Source organism: Mytilus trossulus, chromosome 9 (assembly GCF_036588685.1).
Source record: "Mytilus trossulus isolate FHL-02 chromosome 9, PNRI_Mtr1.1.1.hap1, whole genome shotgun sequence".
Lineage (NCBI taxonomy): Eukaryota > Metazoa > Mollusca > Bivalvia > Mytilida > Mytilidae > Mytilus > Mytilus trossulus.
The window spans coordinates 32,992,202-33,020,105 of NC_086381.1; the positions used below are offsets into that span (position 1 = coordinate 32,992,202).

The 27,904-nt window shown below is 31.3% G+C and overlaps 1 protein-coding gene across 1 annotated transcript; it reads left to right on the forward strand.

Annotated features, from left to right (window-relative positions):
* Positions 1 to 186: 186 nt before the first annotated feature.
* Positions 187 to 27,681, forward strand: LOC134684561 (plasma kallikrein-like). Its single transcript, XM_063543856.1, has 9 exons — positions 187 to 245; positions 960 to 976; positions 1,496 to 1,686; positions 4,630 to 4,711; positions 5,241 to 5,418; positions 25,048 to 25,064; positions 25,482 to 25,663; positions 26,110 to 26,191; positions 27,511 to 27,681. Exons 1-9 carry the CDS (start codon positions 212 to 214, stop codon positions 27,607 to 27,609), a joined length of 882 nt encoding a protein of 293 aa, XP_063399926.1. The 5' UTR covers positions 187 to 211; the 3' UTR covers positions 27,610 to 27,681.
* Positions 27,682 to 27,904: the final 223 nt, after the last annotated feature.

A 27,904-nucleotide genomic window follows, 5' to 3' on the forward strand; every position in this document is an offset into this window, starting at 1 on the left:
ATGTTGATATATCTGTCCTTTATTCCTTTATTGCATGTGGCATTATTCTGATATATAACTTTATGGGTACGATATTTTGTAGAAATCAAAGGTTAATTGATGGATGAATTAATGCCCTCATACATAGGATCAGAGAGTCATCAGATGCACGTAACTGATATTGTTAATTCTATTTTCAATTTCAGACGTGGTGTTGTTTGGAAACATAAAGATGTATCGAGTGCTCAGTGTCAGTGTGTTTGTCGGTAAGTTAATAATTAAATGTAGCAACTTATATATAAAGTCGACAGTAGTGTACCTATGTTTAAATATCTCAAATCGATTAGAAACAGACAAATCATGATAAAAATCAAAAAATGAAGTTATCACATGTACACACAGAAGAGCGAGACCAAGTGCGTCTTATGCTATACACGCATAAAACAAACAAACGAAATAGTCTTAAACGGCAATTTGTTTTTTTTTGTTTCATGTAAAAATGGTTTCTGAATAATAATTTTTTCAGTTATGTTGAATCTTTTGAATAATTGTCAGGACATCCACTGCCATAAATTCTGGTCTCCTTTGAATATTGGCTGTTGGTCAATTATATTGAATATCAATCATGATTGAACAAATAATTATGGGTTTTTTTTCAAAAAAAGGGACACAAAATACCGTTCGAAAATTCATACATTTAAGAACAACGCAATGCTAAAAAAATGAAAAAAAAGACAAACTACATTATTATGAGTATACAAAAAAAAGATCAGACACTGAGCAATAAAAAGGGCTTATCTAAGTTGCTCCTTATGTTTAACCAGTTTCTTTGCCGCATGTTGTACCTATCGAGTTACTCATGAAAGTACAAACCCAAAGATAAGTCACACTCGAACTACTGTATTGTTATTATAGTCATGAAAACAATATATGGTAATGATTTTGATAATAGTAAAAAATACTTTCTTATGTTTTTGTAGTGTTCTTCATGTCTACAGTACGTATATGAACATTATTTTAATAAATGATAAAATTAGTTCAATTTTAATAGTTTTCACACTGCTCCGTATTTATGAATATCAATATGTTTTCACATACATAGGAAACGTTCTCGATAATTATATAAGGACAATTGATGTTGTGTACCACAATGTAGCAACAATTTGACGGAAATCAAATGTAAATTAGAATCAATGTTGACGAAACAAATTAGAGGAACGGTAGTATTTCCGGTTTCAAAGGAATATGCATAGCCTTTCTATAATTGTCACAGCTTTCTCCGTGAATTGATTATGGCAATTGTATAATCGGTACACACTCTCTTTTTCTAGTGATTTTAAATTCATTATGATAATTGTATTTTTTCTTTAAAGAAAGACTTCTTAAATGTTATCTTATTATCACTATGAATAAAATGTTTTAACTTGGAGATCTTTTGATAAAAATGTAGTATTTCTGTACTCTTAATGTATTTACTTGGGGTTTGCCATGAATATATCTTTCTATCATAATTTAGGCTGTTTCTGCTGATACAAGTGTAAAGATAGTTAATGGTGACAATGCAAACATTGAAGATCATCCATGGCAGGTCTCTGTTCAGATCAGAACAACCGAAAACGACAATTTCACCCATATATGCGGTGGATCAATTATTGACAAAAGTTGGGTTCTTACAGCTGCACATTGTAATATTTATCCTGAATTACCGTAAGCTACTTTATTTACAGTTGAAAATATAATACAATGCGCATCTGAATTAATTATGATTACCCTGCCGGGACGTCTGAAATCATTTAAACTCTGTGATTGGAATCATTTCACTACTCACTGATACTTAATGTTTCCTTACGTTCATTCGTATCATATTGTTGATTTTCTTGGGGGAATTTTTTGTTTTTTTGTCATTTCTCAAATCAAAGAATCCGATACTTTTCCATAATAACGGTATTATACAGATTAAATTTTCAATGGCAAAATACTGTAAATCAAAAATGGAGGCTAATTAACAATGGACATGAAAATAAAAAAAGAGTAAAAAACTATCAAATAAAAAAGTCAGAAGACATATCCTTATGAAGAACTTTTCAAGAAAAAACTTCTTTGTCTTCATACTATATTTTTACAAGACGCTTCTAAGAATTATTGGTGTGCATTACTGCCCCCTTCTTTTGTATTTTAGAACATAGACAAAACTTTAGATGCCCTTAAAAATATTGTCTTTGTAGTTTAAAGATGTTTATAGATGCGGTTTAAATTTTAAAATAAGTACTGGATAATCGAATAAAACCGGTCAACTGGCATATTATTGGGATTATTTCTCCTTAAGTTTGTCATTTAATAAAGTATATAGCCATTTGGTTTTCAAATGGGGGTTTCAAATCATAATAAACGAGTGAAAATCAACCATTTGTCCTCATTTATTGATCGTTTAAAATTGAGATTTCCAACCCTCAGATCCCGCCACTAAATTAATATGTGGTTTTGGATAGTGCTGACATGAGGGTTCAACCTACCAATATTTCATTTGCTTTAAAATGGTAGGAGAGGAACGCTCAAACCCTAACGTGTATATGATGTTTAGTTCTTCATACAGTTTAAGAATAAATGCGTCTCGTCACTGACCAAACCTCAGCAACGTGTTTTCACAGTGCAGAAAACTGTTAGGTATTTTTAAGTAGACTTCAGTTGTCATATATAAATTCTTAATTATTATCTTTGCTTCTTTTCATTACTCATCAAAAACGATCTCAACAACAGTTATTCACATTTTCATTAACAAAACTTTTCAAAAACTAAAAGCTGTTATGTGTCACTTTCTATAGATTATAAAATATTTTCTTTTTTAAAGAATATTTTTTTTTTTTTATTCAAAACAGAATTCAAGTAGGGGTTACTGGACGGGTAAATTTAAGTGATATAAATCGTTGTCCAAAAATCTCTCAAATGTGCTTTGTTCATTATTGAAGACCGTACGATGACCTATAATTAATAAAATTGAGAATGGAAATAGGGAATGTGTCAAGGAGACAACAACCCGACCATAGAAAAAAACAACAGCAGAAGGTCACCAATAGGTCTTGAACGTAGCATGGAATTCCCGCACCACGAGGCGTTCTTCAGCTGGCCACTAAATAAATATATACTAGTTCAGTGATAATGACCGCCATACTAATTTCCAAATTGTACACAAGAAACTAAAATTAAAATAATACAAGACCAACAAAGGCCAGAGGCTCCTGACTTGGGACAAGCGCAAACATGCGGTGTGGTTAATATAAAAAAGAAGATGTGGTATGATTGCCAATGAGACAACTATCAACAAAAGACCAAAATGACACAAACATTAACAATTATAGGTCACCGTACGGCCTTCAACAATGAGCAAAGCCCATACCGCATATAGTCAACTGTAAAAGGCCCCGATAGGACAATGTAAATCAATTCAAACGAGAAAACTAACAGCCTTATTTAAGTAAAAAAATGAACGAAAAACAAGTATGTAACACATAAACAAACGACAACCACTGAATTATAGGCTCCTGACTTGGGACAGGCACATACATAATTAATGTGGCGGGGTTAACTTTGTTTGTGTATTTTTATGTCAGTGAGTTATGGATAGTTGTCTCATTGTCCATATTACCTCATGTGTTTAATATATATGCTCCGGACCATAAGAGTATTTGGATAATACGCGTATGGTCATGACTATATGCGAATACTCATATGGTTCGACTATACGCGTATCGTAAGAACGCACACGTATGATCCGCCCAAATGAGTATATACTCGTTTGGTTATTAACGAGCCGGACCATATGAGTATTTGGACCTAATAGGTATTTTTTGCAATAATATGCATTAGAAAACAAAAACATGTATTATTTACGATTCAATTTTTTTTATCGCTAATTGTTTTTTTGCATTTAAACGCAGGGTGAGATGTACTTTAACAAGGTGTCATCGCTTTTTTAAGTCCTGGGTCGTTCTGATGTGTCTGCGATGTTTATGAGAAGCTCTAGATTTCTAAATTATAACATGATTGAATAACATCACATCACAGATAACCCTAAATAAACAAGGGTACATTCCGGTAACGTCAATCATTTTTAAAACAAAAACACGTATAAGTAACAAAGTTCTGAACTGCTAATGATAATTTTAAAGTTTCAAACGTACCAAACGTAAGCAAATAATTAGACTTCTATCTTGTACTTTTATGTCAGTCTATAGTAAAATGGTTGACTTATTATTTAACAGACATTTTTGGACGTTTTCTTTCTAAGGCCACAATGGGCCATTCACCCGTGACCACATATCAGAAATGACCAGTAGTATAAAAATGGGTCTGTTATAGTTATAACTATTGCTGAAATTTACTGTGTTAAACTGCTTATTTTATTTGGTTAATCTTGTTATTATTAATTTTTTTAAATTGATCTATAATTAAATGGTCTTTGGTAGTTTCTTTTTTTAAATAACGTGACAGAAGGGTTATATGAAGAGTTAAGTATTAAAAGTAAACCTGTTAATTACCCCGACCATATTAGTATATACCTATAAGGTCATGACCATACGCGTATGGTCCAAATACTCATATATCAATTTTTTTTTCTATATAACGCTACAGTTGAATTTTTTTCATTTTTAGAGTAAAGAATATAAGAGTAGCAGCTGGAAGTTCTCTTTTGAGTCAGATGAAAACAATTATACCTTTGAAACATTTCTATAGGGTATAATCTTTAAGTACTATATGTTAGGATTATGACAGATGTTATTATTGCGTTTGATTTTTATTTTACCATTTGATTACAGACTTTCTGTTTTGAATTTTCCCCGTAGTTTGGTAGTAATTCAACCTTTTTCTATTCTGTGTTTATTTTGTAGATGTCTCCTTAACCACTATATTGATCCTTACTGCATAATAGAAATATGCGTTGCAATAGGTCTTTTAAAATTACCCAAGATTATGTAATGAAAAGTTCGTAAACTGCGTCCATGCATAAGTTCACATTCTTAAAAATCTATCAACTAACGTTTCGATTTTTTCTAGACATGTGCACAATTTGACATTAGTTCATGAATACTATTCGCTACATATATAGGAAAATTGTCGGGTGAAAATCAATTCAAAAAGCACTAACAGAATAATTCCGTCATTACAAAAAAGAAAATAATCACGATATTTTTAAAAGTTTTAAATTTGAACACCTGTTAGTTATACCTTTAGCGTACACTGATTATAAAAATATTATCTTTCAGCACGAAAACTACAAACCACTGATTTCAGAATACAATAGTGACCTCATGTTATTACAATTAAGAAGGCCGCTTAAATTCGGGTCTACCATTAAAAAAATCGACCTGGACACTGATATAGGGAAAAATTATACTGGAGAGTTGTGTACAATATCTGGATGGGGATATACAAATACAAGTGGTATGTTTTATTATAAATTGACGTTAAGCTAAATGTACCAAAAGGGACATTTCAACTTATATAACAACAGGATAATTTGATACAAATACCCTTTTTGGTATGTTTTATCAAGATTGGAAACCTGAGAAAAGAGAGTCCACTTGTCGGATATCCAGAGCTTTGAATCGACACATACCTTATGCATCGTTTTATGTTGTAATTTCTTATAACATGTAGTATCATCTTTATTTTCAATAAATTCCTCAATTGGTTTCGTCACATTTCGTTGATTGAACTTTAACTCATTCAGTTAGATTACCTGTTGAATACGTTCTTTTATTGTGAAATGCAGACTTTTTGTTTTAAAGAATTTTATGAGAAAAAAATATATATATTTCTGAATGGAAAACAAATGGTAGTTCATTTATACGATTTTTAGAAACGATTTGCACAGTTTTGATTTAGAAGTGAAAATAGGGATCGAAAATACAAATAAAAACATAAATTCTAAATTGTAAAGGTTACAAAACACATACAACGGCACTATTCAAAACTTAAATCCCAAGTTCATATAATTTCTTTGGAAACTGACCTGCGACAATAACCTTTTTAAGTGTTCAAACAATACTAGTACGTACCTAAGTTCTGGAATCATGTCTTTCTCCGAAAAAGATCGTCAAGTTCGCACGCCGGTATGACGTTATTTGCCAGAAAGAAGGCGCGTCTGCATCCTTGCTTTATTAAAAGTGTCCAGTAATTTCATAATCGTCATTCTGTAGGGTAGTATGGAAGTATAAATGCTCCGTAAGTACGAAATCTTGATTGCCGTTTGACTGAGAGAGGGTGATCATCTTATTAGATTTTAATTTTCCAAATATTTTCTGCAGGATGAAATCAAACTTTTTCGCCACCCGTTTTCTCAACACGTGTTGAGAATGACAATTCATACATTTTTGTCACGTGGTGATGGAAGTCACATGATAGATTCGTCCGTTTCCTGGACCTGGCATATTGTGTGACACGCAGATCATATTTCTATTATAGTGTATTTGTATACAGTCGAACACTTTGTCATTAACCAATATCATATCTGTTTAAGTGTTTTCTAAATCTGAAAAAAGTTCTAATGATGAAAAATATGATGTATTGTATACAAGAAATAGAGCCATATGATTAGGTTTACCCTTCCAACTGCAAAATACATCAATTGCGTGGATGTAAACAGATACATATGTATAGATCGTAGTCCGATTTTCACGAACGATAATATACCAATGATGAGGCGTGCTTAAACGTCTCTATTAGCGTTTAACTTTCACGTAACATAGAAATTCATGTTACGATACATAATTATACAGGATATAATTATTTTTTATAACCTTTGGACCATTTAATAAAGGCAACAGTAGTATACCGCTGTTCAAAACTCATAGATCCATGGACAAAACACAAAATCGGGGTAACAAACTAAAACCGAGGGAAACGCGTTAAATATAAGAGGAGAACAACGACACAACACCGAAACGCATTACAAACAGAAACGGACCAAGCAGCAGACAAAACACCACGATAATAACAAATATAACATCAAAACCAAATACATGAATTTGGGATAGACAAGTACCGTGCCACGTCTTATCTCAATATCTCAAAAATAAGAGAAAACACAAATGACTCAACGTTAAAATGCAACACACACAGAAACGAACAATACTATAACAATGACCATCTTTCTGACTTGGTAAAGGACACTTTTTGATTATAGGTTGCACTTTGTAAATACAGCTGTTTCTGAAAACACGCCTCTTTTGGGGAGAAATTGAATATTCATATAAAATTAATTTTGTTTACGTACTGGTTCCCAGTTATACTATCTGTGTTCCATATCGCAGAGACAGAACTTGGGAATGTTACCAGTAAATAAACACGTGCATATTGTTTACATTGAAATCGGTGGTAACCTTTCATTCAAGGTAGGGGTAGTTAAAACAATTGGTGTAAGTTTAAACTCTGAGAAGTTCAGGGCATATAAACGTTGAAAATATGCCGTTCAGCACTATATTTTGACCTTTGAAAAAAATTGTGTTGCAAATGAACTTTCAATTCAAGGATGAGATTTTTTTCAAAACTTCATAGTAAAAGTGGTACAGTTTTATCCGTAAAAGGAGTTTCTATGGGAAATTGCATTGTTAATATTTACAGAAACTCAACCTATATAGGGTGAAAAAGGGGAACATTCAGAATTTAACCAAATTTGCTTTATTTCACAGATTTTAAAGAAATTAACTCAAATATGAAGTTTTATAAATATTTAATGAAGATTGACAGAATCATGGGCCTTAGATATGATGACTCAGCACAAATTCACAGTTTATAGTATGCATAGTTTACTTAAAGTCCTGGATACAAAATTAATTTATAATATTTGCATATTTGTAAGTTAAATTGTTAAGAAGTGCTTATATTTACTCTTCGCAGTTATTGAAACTCATAGATCCTTCCTGAATATCATTTATGAAGTATTTGTTTCCTTTCGATAGCCAAAAAAATTAAGCCGCAACACCTAAATCTGCTTTTTTGACACCACGGCATAATAGATACAAGCCAGAAAAACAAAAAGATTGCAAGAAAACTTACAATAGTGTGTTTTTTCCTGAATATGTACTTATTATTCCAAATTGCTAGAAACAGCAGAATGATTAAGGAAATTTCAGGCCCCAGGGGCATAAACATAGAAAATTGCCTACCCCCTGTGTCATAAAACAAATAATTTAACTTGTAAATGCTATGATTTTTTAATTTGAAGTTCTTGATTTAGAAAACAATAACGATGCTTGAAAGTAATGCAAAAATGAAATGTTAGCAGTCCTCTCTACAACATTCTAAATGAAAATATATCTCAGACTGGTATCTGCATACATACAACTATTGCAAATATGGCTTTGTTTAAACACTTCTAGTATATATAGTAGCTAAATTGTGTCAGACATATGGTTACAGATACTGTTATGACAAAAATTCTAAATTGACCATTCGAGGCAGAAATTGTGTTCTTTAATTGACAAATAAGCATACAGTAAGATGTGGACTGGAGACAGAGACTGGATTGGATACTTTATATAATCTTGAATGTTGTAATGATTGACTGCTAAACATTACATTTATAATATTCTGAATATGCTTTCAATATGCTATCAAAACAGTATTTAACAGGTTCTAGGCATTTTTTTTTATCAAGAAAATATGCAAACAGAGTAAGCTGGCAATAATTAAAGTCTTGTTTTCAAATTCTATAAATAATTGAAACAGAGGTGGCGGTATAAAATGTATAGTAAAGAAAAACGTAGAGTATACACAGTGATTTCTTTAATTCTGATAAATGAGTATAAATGTGAGAAAAACAAATTTTAGAGAGTTTTCTATTTGAATAAATGTCTGTATAGGTTGAACTTTGTAAATACAGCTGTTTCTGAAAACACGCCTCTTTTGGGGAGAAATTGGATATTCATAGAAAATTAATTTTGTTTACGTACTGGTTCCCAGTTATACTCTCTGTGTTCCATATCGCAATGACAGAACTTTGGAATGTTACCAGTAAATAAGCACGTGCATATTGTTTACATTGAAATCTGTGGTAACCTCTCATTCGAGGTAGGGGTAGTTAAGAAATTTAGTGTAAGTTTAAACTCTGAGAAGTTCAGGGCATATAAACGTTTAAAATATGCCGCACAGCCCTATAATTTGACCTTTGAAAAAAATTGTGTTGCAAATGAACTTTCAATTCTAGGATTAGATTCTTTTCAAAATTTCATAGTTAAAGTGGTACAGTTTTATCCGTAAAAGGAGTTCCTATGGGAAATTGCATTGTCAATATTTACAGAAATGCAACCTATAGTGGCGAATTTTCCTGATCGTCTGCAAGTAGTGTCAATGCCAGTTGTCACTAATGAATACTGTCGAGCTTCTTGGTATGCTGGTCTGAAAAACATGATATGTCTTCAAGAGGGAGAAAAGGATTCTTGTACTGTAACTATATTTACATTTACTCAAATTATAAACTCGTGTTTGTTAACGCAATTTCAATGACTCATTACATCGTAGCATGTCGACCATGCTATTTTCATTTTAATTTTTGTTTTATTAAGATAACAGAGGGACGAAATAAATCAAAGATATTTCCAAAATCATCAGTCGAAATTAGACAGAGAGCACCATGGCAAAAATGAAAACAAAGACCAAAAATAAAACTAAATGATTAGAAAACACATTTTAGATAACTTAAGACAGAGCAACATAAACCCACCAAAAATAAATCTGGGATGATTTCAGCTGCTTAAGAAAGGTATTCAGATCCTGCTCCAAATGTTGCACTAGTCGTGTTGCTCATGGAAATATTAAAATGAAGATAAGTCTTACTCGGTATGCGGAAGTTCCGCATTACGCTGAAGACGTTTGAGACATATCAGTCGTTATTTTTTAAACATATTTTCCGTTATTGGCATCCAACTCGTTGCAGTGTCCGAAAAAATCGAGGGGAAAATTTAAATTTCTTTAACACTTCGATTTCTTGGATTTTTTTATGAACACTTTCCCTCTACCAAGACAGTTATGATATAAAAGGCAATCACGGGAATAAATTTAAATGATAAGTTTATCTGAAGTCGTGATCTATATGAACATACTTGATCAGAGCAAAACAATATCATTGAACAATTAAAATTATTTGAATGACCATCAATAAACTATTTCCATTTCTCATATTTAAATTAATGGTGAAATCAAAAAATTATTTCTTATAATACAAATTAAAAAAAAATGACCAATATGACCAACGTGGTCAATTGACGCCTTTGGGAGTTATTGCACTTTATAGTAAGTAATAGTCCTCTGAAACGATTGGGTAAAATTCATTTAAGGATGTACTTGGGTGAGGTTAGGTGAAAATTAATAAATTGAGAAGTAAAAATTGATAATATAAGCTGGTAGAGCATCAATTAATGATAAAAATAAGCTAAAAATGTTGATAGGTCATGGACCTCCATTTCCAGATATTTGAGAATTAAAAAATTGCGGGAAAAGGCTGTATCGGGACTTTTACCTTATATTTGCATTGGTATTATTGGGTCTCAAAACATAGAAAGAAAATTAAGAATCTTTCAAAATTGTTTTGGTAAATGACCTTTCATGAGCTATTTAGTCTTATATGAAAAAATAAATGGGTGTTATGGGGCAAAATATTTAACATCGTATTGTATGGAAAAAAACCAAGGAGTCCGAACATTTGACACAAATTCTAAAACCTCACTTAAGTACATCCTTGAGATACATATAATTGTAAGTAGTAAGAATATTCAGTAAAATACGATCTACAAACACATCACCAAAACACAATAATGTTGTAAGGAATCAATGTTTGTCAATTGTTTAATATGCACATAGACCAAAGTGAGCGAGATATGGTCTTAAGAGCCTCTAGTGTTATGATATTTTTTTATTTATTTCATCTGTTTAAAGGATATTGAAATGAAGTGCCTCTTAACAAGTACCTAGCTAATCGAAATAGAAACAATAACATAATGGACTAACATATGCCTGTGCCAAGGTAACCAAAAACAAATCTAACTTCCTTTCGAGGTTCGTGTGGTTCAAATTACGTTACAATATGATAAAGATAGTACGCTAAGTTATAATTAAATGGATCACAAGAGTTGTACAAATAATATGGCAAATTGTTTTCTACCTGTCAGCGATAAAATTTAGGGTTGAAGCTGGTTTCATTGATTTACCGACTATTGTGGCTTTACATTCTATTATATGTATTTATTTCAAGTTGTGTTGTTTTATTTCAGAGGGATAGTGGTGGACCAATGGTTTGCAATAAAAAGCTAGTAGGAGTTTTATCGTTTGGTGCTCCCTATTGCGATGGAAGTAGACCAAGTGTTCATTCGAGAGTTTCTTCTTACTTAGATTGGATTAAAGAAAAAATGAATACGAAAAATAAGAAGAATAAAAGAGAAAAGAAAAGAAAGAATAAAAGAAAAGAAAAGAAAAATAACAAAAATAACAAAAATAACAAAAATTGAATTTGACACTTGAATGAGTTAAATAAAGAATTTTAGAAATTCAGTATGTTTTTGTTTCCCACCTGGTTTATTCTTTTGAATTTATATCAAAAGGTGAATTAAAGGATAAGGACACAAACTATAAAAGTTTAAAAAAAAACATAACAAACATAAGACAGACCAATGCTAAGAAGGTACGCTTTTGTGTTTTCATAAGTGGTTTGGCATTAAGATCCTTATGTGATAGTATGCAATAAGGGAAATTGAATTTGATAAATATGTTTTGTAAGCGACTGCATTAAGGAGTAATACCACTATTGATTTTCAACTATAAGTCTTTGGTAAATTGTCACTTTTGAAAACCAAATATGCCAGATTCATCTTCTGGTCAAAGAGATAAATACTTCGTTTGAGTAAAACATTATCCTGTTTTACACTTCAGTGAAAATTAAACATACATTTATTGCATCGCTTGTTTTATATTAACCATCACTGGAAGTAAAGAAATTCACCCCTTTTTTTCTGTAACAATGTCGCCTGAAAAACACCAAACGAATATGACTCAGATTTTTCTCTCCATTTAAATACAAGCTAGACCACTAACATGTATTACTTGTATTATCCCTTCAACTAAAGCCACTACAAATAGATAATTAATGAATGTGCTATAATTAAAAAAAATGTTTGTGCAGTTTTTATTGTAATTCAACGAAAAGATACATGGAATGATATAATTTCATAAAGAGGAGTTTTTCTGTACTTATTGTACCTCTTACCTCTTACCTATTACCAAGGTGTAGGTGTGAATATGTTTTAAATCATATTCTCACATTAAAATCGCGGTAGAAAAGTACCGAAAAGCATCAAAAATACCATTATCTATTATTTAAACGAATATTCGATTGATCATCTCCAGATTAACATCATAAAAATGGCAACTTGGTTACTAAAACTCAATAGTAAGTTATCAAAGGATCATGCTTATAGTTTAGAACACCAGATACGCGTTTCGACTCCATTAGACTCATCAGTGACGCTCAAATCAAAATATTTATAAAGCCAAACAAGTACAAACATGAAGAGCATTGAGGGTCCAGAATTGTAAAAAGTTGTGCCAAATACGGCTATGGTTCTCCAGGCCTAGAATAAGAAAGTCATTAGTATTTCGAAACTTTCATCCAATTGCTGGCTAATGGACTGATGATACCGTCGGGAACGGAAAGTCCACCAGCAATGACATCGACCCAGTGGAATAAATGTTTGTCAAAAGTACCAGGATTATTATTCAATACACCAGACGTGCGTTTCATCTACAAATGACACTCATCTCAAATAGTTCTATAACAAAACAACTAGAAATTTTTTAACCCAAAACTCAAGATAAATACAGCCAAACAAGTATAAAATGAAGAGCATTGAGGACTCAAAGTTCTTAAAAGTTATGCCAAAATACGCTGAGGTGCGTTATGCCTCGGATAAGAAAATCTTAAATATTTCAAACTTTCATTAAAAAATCAATCTTTAGATCTAATGACTACAATGAGGTAAATATCCACATTAGGCCGGTGACCATAGTCGAAATTATGAAATTTTAATCGTCAAAAAAGGTGCACGGCTATATCATATATCATTTTTTGTAAACAGGAAATTTATAAAAATGACCACATTATTGATATTCATATCACCACCGAAGTGTTGACTACTAGGCTGGTGGTACCCTCGGGGACAAAACGTCCACCAGCAGTGGCATCGACCCAGTGTTTTAAATAGTTGTCAAGGGTACCAGGATTATAATATAGTACGCCAGGCGCGCGTTTCGTCTATATGAGACTCATCAGTGACGCTCAAATCAAAACATTTTTAAAGCCAAACAAGTACAAAGTTGAAGGGCATTGAGGATCCAAATATCCAAACAGTAGTGCCAAATACGGCTAAGGTAATCTATGTCTTGGGTAAGAAAATGCTTAGTGTTTCGAAAATTTAAAAGTTTTGTAAACAGGAAATTTATAAAATGACCACATTATTGATATTCATGTCACCACCGAAGTGTTAACTACTGGGCTGGTGATACCCTCGAGGACGAAACGTCCACCAGCAGTGGTATCGAACCAGGGGTGTAAATAGTTATCAAAGGTACCAGTATTATAATTAAGTACACCAGACGCGCGTTTTGTCTACTGTCTACATAAGACTCGTCAGTGATGCTCAAATCAAAATATTTATAAAGCCAGACAAGTATAAAGTTGAAGAGCATTGAAGATCTAAAATTCCAAAAAGTAGTGCTAAATACAGCTATTTTAATCTATGCCTGGGATAAGAAAAACCTTAGTTTTCCGAAAAAGCTAAAGTTTTGTCAACAGGAAATTTATAAAACAACCACATTTTTGGTATTCATGTCAACATCGAAGTGTTGACTACTGGGCTGGTGATACCCTCGGGGACGAAACATCCACCAGCAGTGGCATCGACCCAGTTGGGTACATAGTTATCAAAGAAACGATATATTCTATTCATCAGCGCTTTATTGTATGATTTCGGAATCAGAAAGAAAATACAAAATGTTCAAGTTATTAGTAGTTTTTCCTTAATAATTTTTCATCATTTTTTCATCTTTTTCGCCAAATGCGTAAATCATTATGTCTGATGTTTGAATTAAACAAAAAGAAGAATATTCGATGGAAGCTTTATACATGTTGTATATTAAAAAAGAACACTCACTGCATACCCGTATGATCAGCATTTGAAGTCAAAGAAGTAGATACAGTAAGACCTCTTTTTGATTCCAAAATATAGCAGTTTTACAAAATTGTTAAAATGTAAACATTTAGTTCTTTATTGGATAGTAGAATGCTTCCTCTACATAATTATGGGCTGGTTTTGACAATACAATGCACATATATCGGGTACAAGCGCCATTAAGTCATGCTTGAATTACTGAAATCTTCACAATTCTACCATTTTAGTTAAATTTTATACAGTTTTCGTGTAAAACGTACGAAAGTGGTCGCATTCGTGTTCATCCTTAATATTAAAATTAAAGTTGTATTTTATGGTAATACATAACATACACAAAGGTTGAGGATGAACACGGATGCGGCCACATTCATTTTTGAAAAAAAAGCATCTGAAAATTGACATTTTTTGGTATGCTTTGTAGATTTCTCACATTTGAGCTTGAATCGGATCGTTTTTGATGACTAAATCAGTTAAAATCTTTCACATAAACTAATTGATTCAAATAAAATAGACACCTAAGTATTTAAAAAGTGGTAAAAATCTTTCGTCAGATGAACCTGAAATTTGTGGCCAAAATCGGTCCTTACCGGACCTACTCCTATGCTTACTAAAAGCTCAAATTAAAAAAGGAGAGCTCCATACGACGTTTTGCCGATCAATCACAAATTCAGGTAAAATCATTTTTCTAGGACGGTGCTTATTTTTAGCCGTGTACCATGAAGTGAACTTAAACTGTTTTAATAATGGACTTTTCCTATTCTGTGCCGTACTGCATATGTTTATTTCCATCATTTGTATCATTGTTTTTATAGTTATAATCATGTTCACATGTAGTGGAAATTGTTTCCCCGCATTTATTCCCCACAGAATTTTTTATTGGGACCTTTTTTAAGGTGAAGTTTCTCACTTACGTAAATATTAAATGTCTCATTTTTTTAAAAAACTTTTCACGATATAAAAGTCTGCCAATCTTGTATTTATCTATGTCAATCGAAATTGCAATTTTTTAGGAAAATCTATACAAAAAACGAGCAAGTAAATCAAAATGTTTATCTATACGCATCAAAAAGTTAACGTATTTCTTATATATTCTTTTCATTTACCTGATATCCAACACATCTTAACTACATTGTACCATATACTGATAACTAAAACAAAATCGAATATAACTTTAAAAGCAAATTTGGAATGGCTAAAATAATCAAAAGGCTGAAGTCAATGGAGAAAAATAAATCAAACCATGTACGTAACCAGTTTTAAACCGAGTAGACAGCTCAGTATTTAATAAGGTGAAATCAGATAGGTACATGCAAACTAGAAGCGAAAATCAAATCTGTGTTCTTATTTGAAATATGGTAAAAAACAAAACTAGCAGCCTTAAAAGAGGGACGAAAGATACCAGAGGGACAGTCAAACTCATAAATCGATAATTAACTGACAACGCCATAAATATAGGAAGTGCCAATGAGACAACTCTCTATCAAAATAACAATTAAAAAAAAAAGTAAACCATTATAGGTCAATGTACGGCCTTCAACACGGAGCATTGGCTCACACCGACGACAAGCTATAAACGGCTCCAAAATAACTAGTGTAAACCCATTCCAACGGGAAAAACCAACAATCTAATCTAAAAAAAAAACGAGAAACGGGAAACACGTATAATTACATAAACAAACGACAACTATTGTAGATCAGATTCCTGACTTAAGAAAGGTGCAAACTTTTGCAGCGGGATTAAACATTTAAATGGTACCAAACCTTCTCCCTTTTTTCTGAAACAATAGCATAACATCACTACATAGAAAAACACACGAGCAAAAATGAATTGACAGGCTTAACTAAATCCAAAAACGTAAATTAATACACTATAAACAAATAGATTTGATCTGCAATATCTGAATGCAAATGCATAGTTAATAAAATATTACGGACACGCATTTAATATTTTAACAGTACGTACAGTTTTGTAAGATAAATGTTAAAAAAAACAAAGTTTGTAATTTCTTTGGTAAAACCTGAAAAGTGGTTTCCGAATGTACTTTTGTCACGATAGATCAACAAAAATTAGTTGACCTTTAAAACGAGTCCTCATTAAAAGATTTTGAGATTTTCGATCAGCACTACGTAAATAAAAGTTTTCAAACCTTGCATTTATATTACTATTTCAACCTTGACTTTTTTTTTACATTTTCCTTACCATCTAACTTCGTTTTTACACTGATCTTGACATTATTGAATACACTAAGCTGAGCAATAGAAAATGCAATGTCAACGGTTTTCAAGATAAACAGTTTACATATGATATGTTTATGGATTTAAACAATTTTTTTTTATTGTATGGGCCTATTGTCAACGATTTGAAAAACAATTATGACTTAAATTAAGTGAATGTCATATTGTTTGCATATTTGGTTTGGCTTATAAATACACCTTATCCTTTATTTTTTCCGCCATTACTGGACATCACACAGGTTCCCGTAAAATGTTTATATCATAATACAAAATATCTGACGCCAGAATGAAAAAGGAATTGTTGTATAACGCCAATAGTTCAAGCAGGAGAGATTATTGGATCGGCCGGGAATAGCGATAAGGTGTATGGTGCTATATAGTATTGTTCCATTTGTAAAGTGTTTACACAGATCATAACATAACATAATAATTTGAAGAGAATTTGACTCCTAAGTGTTGCTTATATATAGATCAATATTCGAAAGAAGTTGCAAGTAAACAAAAATTGTCTTTTACATGATCATACTGTCTATCCTAAATCACAAATCACAAATCACTTGAAGAGAAACTGAAATATGACCATCTTAATAATTAAACTAGCTGCATCGGATAGAAATTGACCTTATGCAAATGTAGGTAAACATTTATCTTTATGAGACTCTGAATAATTTTAAAAAAAATCTTGTAAACACTCCCAGACCATCAGTTGAATTCATTTTCAAAACAGAAATAGGTTTACAATTGTATTGATGTTGATTTGTACATGGTCAATTTCTATCCGACGCAGCCCATTTGATAAAACGTTTGGCGCCTGATTGTTACTTTCATATAAATTATTCATCAAAGATTCTGCAAATGAACCCCACATGTGTTATCAGCATTATAATGGTATTTCAATAGTTTTTTTTTACAAGAACACGCGTATGTCGATAAGGCTTTTGGAATTAACTTTTTTTTATACTGGAGGTTACAAAATGTGAGGTCGTTTCCGGTCTTGACAAATATATCACCTTATGCATTCCCGTCATTTTTAGTATTTTTTTTTCATATTTATATTGACCTAACAATTAATATCATTTTAGAAGAAATAATAGAAATAAAGGGAAAACAGCTAACTGCGTCAGATGCAAGATAAAAAAAAACAACTTGGGCTATGAATCATAAATTTGGGTTGCAAAACGATTGATTATACATAATTTCAAGACGTGTTTTTATCTTTCTAAAGGTTGTACACTGAAGAGTAGAATACAATGTGATAATGTGTTGACAGCAACAATTTGAATGCTCAAAATGTGGATTTCATCATTGGACTATCAATTTTTGTCAGATTTTAAAACCATTTTTTTCTCACTAAAGATTCAAGAATTTCAACATTTATAAACAATTAACAACTTCACTTAAGGTCATATACAATGATAGTTAGCAACCTCAATATAACAACTATTTAACCAATTACATATTTGTACGGGTAAATTCGTATATAGGAAACATTTTGGACAAATGATGTAATTTAGGTTTTGCAAATTTGAAAATGCCTGTACCAGTTAAGTCAGGAATATGACAGTTCTTGTCCATTCGTTTTGCATGCGTTATGATATATGATTTTGCCATGTGATAATGGACTTTCCGAATTTGTTTTTCTGTTAGTTCGTTATTTTTGTGATTTTACTTTTTATATAATATATAAATATCACAACAAAGGCACTACTTGAAATAAACAATATAAACAGACTTCGATTTGAACACAAATAGCATTTGGTGGATTTCTTTTTTACTCAATTCTTTATAGAATAGCATTTAAATCCATTCGTCAACTATGGATATTTGTTTTTGTGATTTCATTAAGTGATATATAACCAAATTCGTATAGAAAAAAAAATTAGTTTAGAAAAAAAAACCATAGTGGCCATATGAAATGATTGATTTAACCATATGATGACAAAAGTTTGAAACAAATTATGAGAAGCAGTAGAAATTTACTATAACGGGTTTCTGATCTCAAACATGCATAAAAGGTATGTAAAAGCAACAGTAGAATACCGCTGTTCACTTGTCGTCATATGTCGATTAAGCGGTAGCAAATCTTAAACCGAGGAAAACACATCAACTTTAGAGAAAAACAATCGGAAGTAAAGAAACACTAAACTGCAACAAATACAAACGCCAACAAATATAGGAACGGCAGTTGTGAAACCTAAAACTATATTGATATAGCAGTATGTCTCAAACAATCATGTAAACATTTTAGCTGAAAGACGAATTATTGTATTTTCAAGAATGAGATTACATCATTTTGCATATATACGTTAATTTATGTATCATTAGGTAAATATATAATTAAATGCGAAAATGCATACCTTTTATATTTTCTTGACATGCAAGATGTCGTATTTAGTTATATTTCGTATACAAATATTTAAAAAATATAAATGTACAAGTTTTATTAATACTAGAGCACACCCGTGATATAGCCGGTCCGCGACTGAATTAAAGTATATAACTATTCGCAAGCCTTATTTTAGTATTAGTATTGTCATCTGATAAAGTCATGCCGATTTTAAGATACACAGTTTTCTCTGCTTTCAAATCTTTCTGTTTGAACCCGTCGAACTGGAACTTATCAATTATTGGTAATATTGATTATTTGGAAACGTGACAAAATGTCCTGGAATGGGGTATTTTTTAATCAACAGATTTGTCCTATATTAGTTATAAATAAAGTTGAATTCTTTGATTCGTTGTTTAACGTCATACCCGCTGACAAATTGAAAACTGTACCTATACGCCTTATTTTTAGTCCAGATTTTTAGTATTCGTATTGTTTACCTCTTAGAAAGTTTTACTGATTAAAATACTACAATAGGTAACAATTTGACAATTTAGTAGTGTCAACCCTGTGATTATGACCCGTGTATATAGCATATTAATCCTGAATACACCGTTTGGTGGTGCGCCTGTCAGATGCAGAACGTACAGATAAGGTAACAGGTGAATATACTATTGGTATCGGTATCGGACTCGACCCGGAACTTCTTAATTATTGGCAATGTTAATTACGTGGAAAACAAAAGGACCTGGAGTGATGTAATTTTTAATCTACACCTTTGTACTATATTAGTTGTATATAAAGTTGAATTCTTTGATTCGTCGATTTTACGTGATGACGGCTGACAAATTGGACCTCGTCTTTTTAGTATTATAGATACATGTTATATTGCAAACGTGATTTATCAAGCAGGGAATACATCATCATCTAAATTGTTATAAGAAACAATCTACTACATTGTTAATTACACAAATTGACTAAACAACTGAACATTTTTAATGCCACACTATTGTAAAAGAAAAACAATCTATCTAATATCGGCTAATTTAAATTAACGACGATTAAACTAAAGTGCGATTCATAGAAAACCATAATAAAAAGAATGCATTTAGGCAAACTTAAACAAAGCTTAAAGTGGAGGTTCAATAAGGACCAGATCAAATCGAGGCTTATTTTCTGGTTGTCATGTCATATGTCTTATTTTTCAAAGTGAAAACGCTCCTACTACCATATATGCATTATTCATTTACGTTTCCAATGAAAATATCATCATTATTTAATTTCATAATAGACTTATATAAAACAAAACAATTGTTTGCACAGAATAAGATTAAAATCTATAAGATTTCTCAAAGAAAATAACCTAGATTCACATATTCATATAGGTTTTGATAAAACTGTTTGATTTTAATCCTGACGTTAATTTTGTTGTAGACATATGTCTGCTATTATAGATATTTTTTGCAGGATTGACATTTTCATTATTAAATTACTTGAATTACATTGATCTTAATATGTTGACATACAATCTGTTTTGAAGTAGGGTGAGCTTTTAGAAAAAATACATCCTTGATTTTAAAATTGTTTGTTCATGAATGATCTGTTGATAGATTCATAGTTATCTGTAATTGTACATGTCTGTACCTATTGAATATCAGTTTGACATTGTGACGATAAATCGTAACTGAAAACATCATATTGAATAGGTGTTAAACATGGCTTAGACATATGAATGGTGACATAACGTATCATTCTAGTTGTAAAGTGCCTAAACACAGACCGGAATATGATAACTATAATGTTTACAGTTTTTGCTGATGAAACCCAATAATTGTCACATCAAACAGACATATTAAGTTATTCTGCTCACATTATGTTTTCAACATAGCAGAATTCAACTGCCAAAACATTGAGATGCTATGCTAGTTATAACAAGGTTCAACTTGATGAAACTTCGGGCCGTTAATATTAGCCTAAAATTATTTGAGTATTCGTCAATGAGTCTGCAACCTAACAGTATTATCCCTTCAACATTTGTATAATGTCTATTCAAAGTCACTAAATAAATGGCAATCGAAATGTGCTAAGAAAAGAGAATGAAATATAAAAGACATAATGATAATGAGATATTTTGATCAGAAGCTTCCTTTATAAATTTCATTTAAACTCTGCGTCGTACTAAGATATACATGGTAAATGGAAAGCTTCAATGCGTTTTGAAAGGTTAGTATATCTATATTTTTGATAACATTACTTTGCAGAAATAGTTAGCCCCGAGACTGCAATATCACGTGGATGCACAACTTGATTTTTTAATAATATATTTCCGGTATTTTTACGTAGTTTTTACAAACCCTGGTTCAATGCCAGTATTTGTCGAAAAGGTTATCACTAGCCCAGTTAGCCGACTTTTTGGAGTTGCCATAAAAAAACCTAATGCTCTTATTCTGTACTTTAGCTATTCGTCAGATGTTGAAATAATACCTGCATACCCTAACGTTTCTATATGTATATGTAATGGTACCTGAACAGTTAGCTCATTTGTTTCTCGCACGATATATTTTTCAGAGTTCTTGTCCGGATGCCTTTTTAGACCAATAATTATTTTTTTTAATATTGACTATTCCGTTTTGATTTACGTATATGTTTATTAATATAAGATTGAACTTCTAGGAACGTCTTCTTCCAAAATTTTTGTTCGACATGTAGCACTCCTCGTTATCCTGAACAATATTACTGAAATCCACATAGTTTATGATATTTGTGAAAAATAGATCTATGATTTCAATCCATTTTAGATTTTACCAATATTTTTGTTTCTTTAGATGATGATGTATTTCTATTTGGAGTATTATACAACGTAATGTTATGTAAATAAGTTTCAAGTATGTCTGTTTGTTGGCAAACATGGAATATTAGGCATTCTAATATGACGTTCTTCTTAAGCTTTGGGTACAAAGCCATGTTCTAATTCAAATAGAACATGGGCTGCACGTGATTGACGTCACAATTGAAATTGGAACATCAGATGAATTTTGAACAACGCCAGAGATCAAAATGGACATTTTTGTTGGTGTTGCTCGCTAGGAAATTAAATAAAAACATTCTAAAAGTAAGTTTAAATGCTTCTGTTCTTTTTTTATTGATAAACTGCTGATTTTCTATAACGTTTTTGGTTCATAAAATCAAAATGGCGACATTCCGAGCGTCTACTATAGGTCCGCTTCGAAGTGAAAAAGTTCAAATATTCCTATTAGAATCGAAATAATTCTATCCTGCCATGCTCTATGCTCATTTTAACATGGGTAGGCATTATATTTGTAAACATTTAATACCTCGCTAACGCTCGGTATTAAGATATTAACAAATATAATGCCTACCCATGTTAAAATGAGCATAGAGCATGGCAGGATAGAATTATTTCTTAAATACCAATATTACACGTCCCGTTGCCATAATATCTTTCTTGTTTCATTGCTGCTGAGATCTCCGAATGCGGCCTTACTTTAATTTCAAATGCTATGGTTGATGCAAGCAGTGAAACAGGAACACCCCACCCTTTCGGAGTACAAGAGTTTATCCCTGGTATATGTTTGGTTTCTTTTAATTCAGTGTTTGTTGTCTGCTGATTTAATGCGGAAACCTTTTCTTTTTTGTATTGCTGCTTCATTAAATCACATATTAGGTAGTACCTTAAAGATTTATTTATTTTAATTTTCGTTACCAATGTCAATTGGTAAATTGTTATCGACGTGTGAAATTTTATGTTCAAAACAAGATGTAACAGCTTTAACTACATACCACGCATTACGTGGATGTTCAGATCATTATTTCAAAATAGGAGAAGTAGATACAACTTTGAAATATCAATTCAGGTTTGTTAATTCATAATTATTATATTTTGTATTCTTAAAAAAATCGCCTCAAACAATGTATTTTTCTATTTTACAATTATATTATATAAAGAATGGGGTTTTGACTGCTTTTATGAACGAGAAAATTTAAGATTTATTTAATGTTAGCTGTTAGCTTTAATATTTTATAAACTAATTTTCCTATAGATTGCAACAGATATATGCAACTAATACATACTAGTACCTATGTAGGTTTTTTTCCTTTACGAACAAAAGGTCTCTCTTTTGAAGAATGAACCCGGACGATACCCAGTTTTAATTAAATTTGCTTTAAGGCATAACATAATGACCTGGCTGTGTAATTAAATGCTACTCTAATTTACTTATTTAAGGTATTTGATTCGCTTAATAGTTATCATGTGCTGCTATCGATAAGGGATAAATAATCGTGTCATCTTTTTTCAGAATGAATCACGAAATAAAAGTCGTGGATGTGCATTGTAACTTTCGAAACAAATAATGTAAAATTTTGGAAATGTATCGCTCCAATGGAGGGACAATATTTGAGATAAATTTGAAAATACAAAACTCTTAATATTTATTTTAAAATCATACATTGACCTATAACTATCTATTGTTCGTGGTATATGTACATTGTATTTTTTATTGTGTCAATAAAACCAAAAGATGAACAAATTTATAGCATCGTCTGAGGTTATCAAAATGTCAACTTCAATTAACAATTAGTGGTTATCTCCATTAACAGTGGATTGTGATTTTATTTCCTGTGTGGAAATATGCAAGTGTGTAAGTCAAAAGTGATTGCTGGAATAGAAAAATAAAGAAAATGAAAAAGCAGTAACCATCAGAGATGCACCTTTCAAAATGTCTTTTTAATCTGCTGTTATACAGTAGGAATTATATTATTGTTTTGAAAATTTTCCCCCCTGTTATGCAAACATTTATATGGAGTGTTATTATAGACATAAAACCTTCTTACATCTATTGGCAATATTTATAGTATAACTAATCGCCGTATTTGAATATGAAAAATAAGACAATGCGTGACCGAACGACGCATGGATTAAACGAGTGCGCATATATTATATTCAAATACGGCGATTTGTTATACTTTTTATTACATTGGCTAATGGCTTCTTTTTATGAAATTAATGTAGAAAATGTTAGGAACTATATGTTTTTCCAACGCATACACAATTTGTTTTGATCCGACGTTATCAACGTCGTGACAACGCCTTTTGTTGTTTGACGTCATAGAGTGAAATAACCACGTTTATTTCACATGTGAAATTATCGGTTTTTATCTAACCGGGAAATCAATGTTATTTATTGCAACCAATGTAATAAAACAGGTTAATTGAAATTATTGTGAGCAATATCACAATAAGGGTGTGATAGGTTGTAAAAGTTACTGATTGATTGATTGACTGACGGCTTGAAGACATCGTGTTTAGGTCCATTTGTCATCAGATAAGGTAATTAACTGTAAGTTTTCGTTTCTTTTCAATTTCAGACGTGTGGTTTTTAAGGCTCATTAAGATGTATCTAGTGTTCCTTGTAGGAATATTTGTCGGTAAGTTAATGATGTGATTATTCGTGAATTCAAACGACAATAGTTTACATATTTCCAAAGACAAATGTATCGTTAATTGATTAAGAAAAGATAAGTCAAGGTAACAAATTAACCGAGGCAATCAAATGAATTCAAAAGAAACCGAACCATCGATAGAGTTAGCGTCAAATAGTAAGCATGAATCATAAAATGATGTTTTTTAATCTTAAAATAATTCTGATCTTAACATATTAATCGAAAAGTATTAAGTAGATATAGGAAGATGAGGTGATAGTGCAAATGAGACAACTCTCCATCCAAATAATAATTGATAAAAGTAAACCATTATAGATCAATGTACGGCCTTCAACACGGAGCTTTAGCTCACACCGAAAAAAAAGCTATAAAAGGCCCCCAAATTACTAGTGTGAAACCATTCAAACGGGAAAATCAACGGTCTAATCCATATAAAAAACGAGAAACGAGAAACACGTATAAATTACATAAACAAACGACAACTACTAAACATCAGATTCCTGACTTAGGACAGGTGCAAACATTTGCAGCGGAATTAAACGTTTAAATGATACTAAACATTCTCCCTTTTTCTGAAACAAAAGCATAACATCACAACATAGAAAACAACACGATAAAAGGTATGTTTAATTTTTGTTAATGTTGAGACATATCCAATGCGTAAATTCAATTATGTTCACACCATTCACAAGCAGTCAGTATAATGAAGGAATAATTAACAATACTAATATTATTTAAACGCATTCTGAAATTATTGTTTACATGTACACTAATAAATTGTAATAATCATAATAATAACGTATACTCAACATTATGATGTGTTTGTAGTGTTATGCATGGCCACAGTGAGTATATGAATATTTTTCCAATATTTGATGATAATAAAAAATAATTCCAACGGTTATTACCATGGTTCCTTATCAATGAACATCAATGTATTCGATATGATTAATTGTTTTATACATAGATGTTTGTTCAAGCCACTTCCGGCACTATTAGATATTTCGTGCCGGTCCGTTTATATTGATCAAGAAAGTCGGACCGCCCACAAAGTAATTCAAACCGTCAGCCTTAATTATACAAATTTTATCACAAAAAATCGAATCGAACAGACAAAAAATATAAAATGATTTAGTTATGTAAAGGTAGAAATCATCTTCAATTTTATACCACACTTCTAACGTACAAATGTCTTTTTTTTTCGAGTTCGATAAATAATATATCGAAAGTTTTTTTTAAATTAATTTGATATAATTATTTAGGTTTCTACGGCTGCAAGTGTGAAGATTGTAAATGGTGATGATGCCGACATTGAAGATCATCCATGGATGGTCACTTTTCAGATAAGAAAAGGTGGAGTAAATTATACCCATGAATGTGGAGGCGCAATAATTGACAAGAGCTGGGTTCTTACAGCCGCACATTGTAATCTGTTCGAATATGAGTGAGCTTTCTTATTTAATGTTGATATATTATCTTGCATTCAAATACTACGGGTACCACATATGGATCAGTCCTAGTTATGTGTAGGTCAACATTATCTTCAATGTTATTTACTTGGTAGTTTCGCGATTCCAATTGTAGTTTAATTTTTAAGGATCTATTTTGACCTTTCTGAATTGAAGATGTAATTAAACTTATAAACTAGATGAAATGATGATGACAGTTGTATTGTTGCAAATGAATAACTATCTTTAAAGAACTTTTATTATAAAAATTGTACTATCGCTATACTGGAATTGTTTTAGTTTAGTCATTTGATGCCAAGTTTGTTTTTGCAATATGGAAATTAAAATGATTGAAATATATCAAAACATGTATAAAAATTATAACCTTATAATGCCGCTTGTAAAGAAGCTGTTTTTTATATATCTCTTTTTTTCATATTAGGGCAAAGGATATGCGAATTGCTGCTGGAAGCTCGTTCTTAAGTCAGATGACAGAATTTATACCAGTGAAAAAGTTCCATATGGTATGCACTTTTATGTTTTAGCTTTGATTTTGCAAATTGATTAGGGACTTTCCGTTTTGAATTTTCCACTAGTAGTTTTGTTGTTTAAGTTTTTAGTAGTATATATCATATCCCACTTTATATAGAAATTTTTATGATTTTACTTTTTGCTTACAAAGAATCTAACAAACAAAGAGTTCCATGCGGTAACGTTGAAATCATCGAATTTGTTTCTGCCATCTTATTGTCTGTTTCAAATAGACTTACAAATTCTTATTATTCCTTTATACTTTTTTTGCCCTTTTATGCCCTTTAATGGTTGTACCAAATTCCCTGACTAAAAATAAATTGACTCTTTTAATTTTTATAGAATATTAATAAAATATTAATTGTGACACTTATACAATAATATCAAAATTTCTAAAAAAACAAACTTAAAAGACACTCTTCATCCGAAAAAATAAATTGTTTTTATAGCAGTTTGACAAACAAAAAAGTTTTATCATTGAAAATGCATAATATTACCTACCTAATAGAACGTGAGACAAACGTCTAACATATTTTTTCAGATTGATTTCCCTGTAGTGTTATGTAACACCTAAAACGAACAGAACTTATTTTCGTATTCAAGACTGTAGTTCTATCTTGGATGTCAGAAATATGACAGTTGTTATCCATTCGTTTTATGTGTTTGGACTTTTGATTTTGCCTTTTGATTTTTGATTTTCCTTTTTGAATTTTCCTCTGAGTTTAGTATTTTTGTGTTTTTACTTTTTGGACATTCTTCAAGTTTCAATATTTAAGCATTTCCTGTACTTTGAAGGTGGATGATTTCAACATTTGAACTTTAAGTCATTAATTCAAATAAGATGTTATCGGTTAGCGTTTATAATTTACATTAGTATTCAAATTTTTTTACTTTGATGTACGTTGGTTCATCAACGTGTATATGTGACGATGTTTTCGCGGTGACCATACAGCAGGTTCTATTATTTACAGATATGATTTGATAATAGTTACAGGGCAATTTTAATAAATCTATTTGGTTCAATTTTGCACAAGATTGAGTATACCTAGAATCTTTTTTTCTACGTGAAAGAATTCCAGAATATTTTGTATGAGAAAATCAGCTTTCAAGTATAATGATAAAACGTTTTGCATGATTAACAAGAAACATCTTAATGCATGTAAATTTGAAATACGACTCAACACTGTGCAGTTTAAACAAGGTTTACCGGTAGACGAAATGGACAAAATAGTTTTTTTTTAATTGTAAACATGTGTATTACCCTGTTTGCATATACTGATTAACTGATTTTTATTCAATATTTTTTTTTAAGCACGACAAATTTAAACCAACTTTGGTCACTGGTCTTCAAAATGACCTTATGCTACTGCAGCTTCAGAAACCGCTTAAATTTGGGTCTACCATAAAATAAATCGACCTGGATAGCAATGTAGGCCACAATTATACAGGACAGGTGTGCACAATAACGGGATGGGGAAAGACAGATACAAAGGGTATGTTTTCTCAAAGCTTGAACCTTGAAAAGGAAAAGGCGAAAAATAAGAAATGAACATTAAAACTCATATTTATATATCTTGTACAAAATTGCACCAAAATGGATTTATTTAATTAAAACAAACTGACAATGCCATAGTAAGAAAATATAAACGATTAAAAGACAAAGAACTGTAGAAAAAATACAGAGCAGGTCGATATACGCCAACTCT

Bases quoted from the DNA above. Each gene is read 5' to 3' on its own strand.
- LOC134684561 (XM_063543856.1), top strand. From the start codon at position 212: ATGTATCGAGTGCTCAGTGTCAGTGTGTTTGTCG. The intron at 1,687-4,629 runs GTAAGCTACTTT...TTTCATTTTTAG, and splicing joins AATATTTATCCTGAATTACC to AGTAAAGAATATAAGAGTAG. The intron at 25,664-26,109 runs GTGAGCTTTCTT...TTTTCATATTAG, and splicing joins TGTAATCTGTTCGAATATGA to GGCAAAGGATATGCGAATTG.